General features: G+C 40.4%; 1 protein-coding gene across 6 annotated transcripts in view; it reads right to left on the bottom strand.

Annotated features, from left to right (window-relative positions):
* Positions 1-2,177, bottom strand: part of LOC104743939 (serine/threonine-protein phosphatase 7 long form homolog) — a 37,287-nt gene that overhangs the window by 2,501 nt on the left and 32,609 nt on the right. For 5 of the 6 annotated variants that reach the window (XM_019235918.1, XM_019235917.1, XM_019235915.1 and 2 more), the window contains 5 exons: positions 1,712-2,169; positions 1,073-1,600; positions 772-906; positions 538-645; positions 354-459 (listed from right to left, as the gene is read on the bottom strand). In XM_019235918.1, the coding sequence (XP_019091463.1) occupies positions 354-459; positions 538-645; positions 772-906; positions 1,073-1,600; positions 1,712-2,169 (1,335 nt within the window). Of the gene's footprint in view, positions 1-5; positions 460-537; positions 646-771; positions 907-1,072; positions 1,601-1,711; positions 2,170-2,177 lie in introns of all 6 variants that reach the window. The other variant, XM_019235916.1, reaches the window with a different exon arrangement.

Consider the following 2,177-nt stretch of genomic DNA (forward strand, 5'->3'; position numbering starts at 1 on the left):
CTCACCAGCAATTTCATCAACTGACATTGGTTCAATATCCGCAACCTTTTCTGTCCGAGTTTCTAGGAATTCTCCAGAATCAGGCACATACAGATCACAAGCTGACTGCGGTTCCAGATCAGTAACTTTAAGAGTACAAGATTCGGAATGGTCAGCTTCTTTGGAACCATTTTCAGTATTCTCTGAAGAATCAACCATATCTTTATCACTAGAGGCTAGAGATCCAAAAGCTGTAACTTCATCAGTTCTAGATTCTGAGCACTTGGAATCGACATCATCTCTTTCATCCACTTCCATCTGTTCAGAGAGATCCATGGACTTATATTCCATATTTTCAGAAGATATTAAACTATCTTTGTCATGAGGCGCGGTGGAAGGTGAGTCAACAGAATTAGTAATATTGTGTACTAAATTGCTGGGTGAATGAATCAGGCTTCTATAATCGTAGTACGCCTCAGCCTGCGGATGTCAGAACATATCAAGAATAAAATTAAGAGATATTAAAATTAGGATTCTCGTAATTAACTGTAGAACTACCTTTGGTCTCGGAGATACTGCTTCAAGCGGTTGAAATTTAAGCTCCTCACATTCGGGGATTTGTAAAATTATGTAAGCTGCTTTGTTGTTGTGTCTCTCCTCTGTGTTCTGCATACGAGACAACAGATACAACACATACAACATCAAGAAGATATGAGATATTCTATTAGCCGTTTTGTTGAAGAGCTTACTACAGGTTGAAGATAGCCAATACGAATATCAGATAGACCATACCTGAAACTGAGGATGATCAGGAGCACTGAACAAAGTTATAAGCCCTTCATGGTCTTTTGCATATCCTCCGTCCATTGGTGCAAGATCATCTCGTTTAGCCCTTTCGTCAGGGGATCCCTTCCCTCTGATGATCAACTGCCATACAAAGAAATAACATCGTGAAGCTGAATAACGAAATTGTTCTGATTATATCCTAACGCATTTGGTTGATTCCCCACTCAGTTCTGCTATCTAATTCTCAATGCTTATAGCTGCAATCTTTCTGACAATTTATTATATATACTAAACTAATCAATCTAACCTTTAGATCATTGTCTTGTAGGAACTTTGCGGTGCAATCAGGACCCCATAACAAACCGATCCCTCTCTCTTTGTTAGGAAAGAGGCCGTTGTCTTGTGATGGATCTGACCAAAGAATGTCACCAGGAATCAAATTTGAACCTCCAGTAGGAGGATCTATAACACGCCTTTTCACTTTCAATAAATCCTTCAACGAGCCAAGAGACAAGGACTCTGATCTGTTTTCAGTCTCAAGGACACTATTATCTGTTTGTTTTTTCTGAGCTCGCTTGCGTTTTCTGCTTCGTTCTTGCTTGTCCGAGAGAAATCTTGATACATCACGAAAAAGACCTCCATGAGCTGTGAATACCTTCCCAGCAATCACAGAAGCCAAAGGAAGTAACTGAAAGCATTCCAAGCACTTCTTGTAGACAGAAGCTCCTTTATCACCATACTTGGTAAGTACTTCATTTTTAAATCCATACAGTTGTGAACAACTTCCGCTCTCGTGACCGCCACGTAGAAGATATACTCTTTCCGGTAGTAACACCTAGCAAAAAGATGAAGCGCCTGCTATTAAAATGTGTTGTGGCATGACTAGTCTAGCTGTATAATAGCAGATTCTGCTCCAAAGACACAAATTTAAAGATAATAAGATTACCTTCCATGATAAAAGAAGCAAGAAGGTTTCTAAACCCCAAGCTCCTTTGTTTACATAATTCCCATTGAACACATAGAACTGATCACCATTCGGGAGTCCTGCATCACCATTAGGAAATCCTGCATCCTGCATGAGGAACAACAAATCATGTAGCTGCCCATGTAGATCTCCAACCACAACGACCTTTGCTTTGTCACTCTCAATCCTAACGCAGTTTGGCTCTTTTTTCAGGATTTTGGAAGCAGAGAGAACCAGCTCATCCAAGACATGAAAAGGCAGAACACTTGAAAATTCACAAGGTGGGAGATTCCTCGACGACCAATCAAACCCCAACATTACATCACAAATCCAACTGAAAGTAAGCTTCCCTCCTGACGGCCAGAAAAGAGGTTTCTGGGAAACTGATGGTAAAGACTGCTCACATCCTATATCCTGAATAGGTGGCATCATTTCCAAATGTTCCACT

This window comes from Camelina sativa, chromosome 14 (genome assembly GCF_000633955.1).
Source record: "Camelina sativa cultivar DH55 chromosome 14, Cs, whole genome shotgun sequence".
Taxonomy (NCBI): domain Eukaryota; kingdom Viridiplantae; phylum Streptophyta; class Magnoliopsida; order Brassicales; family Brassicaceae; genus Camelina; species Camelina sativa.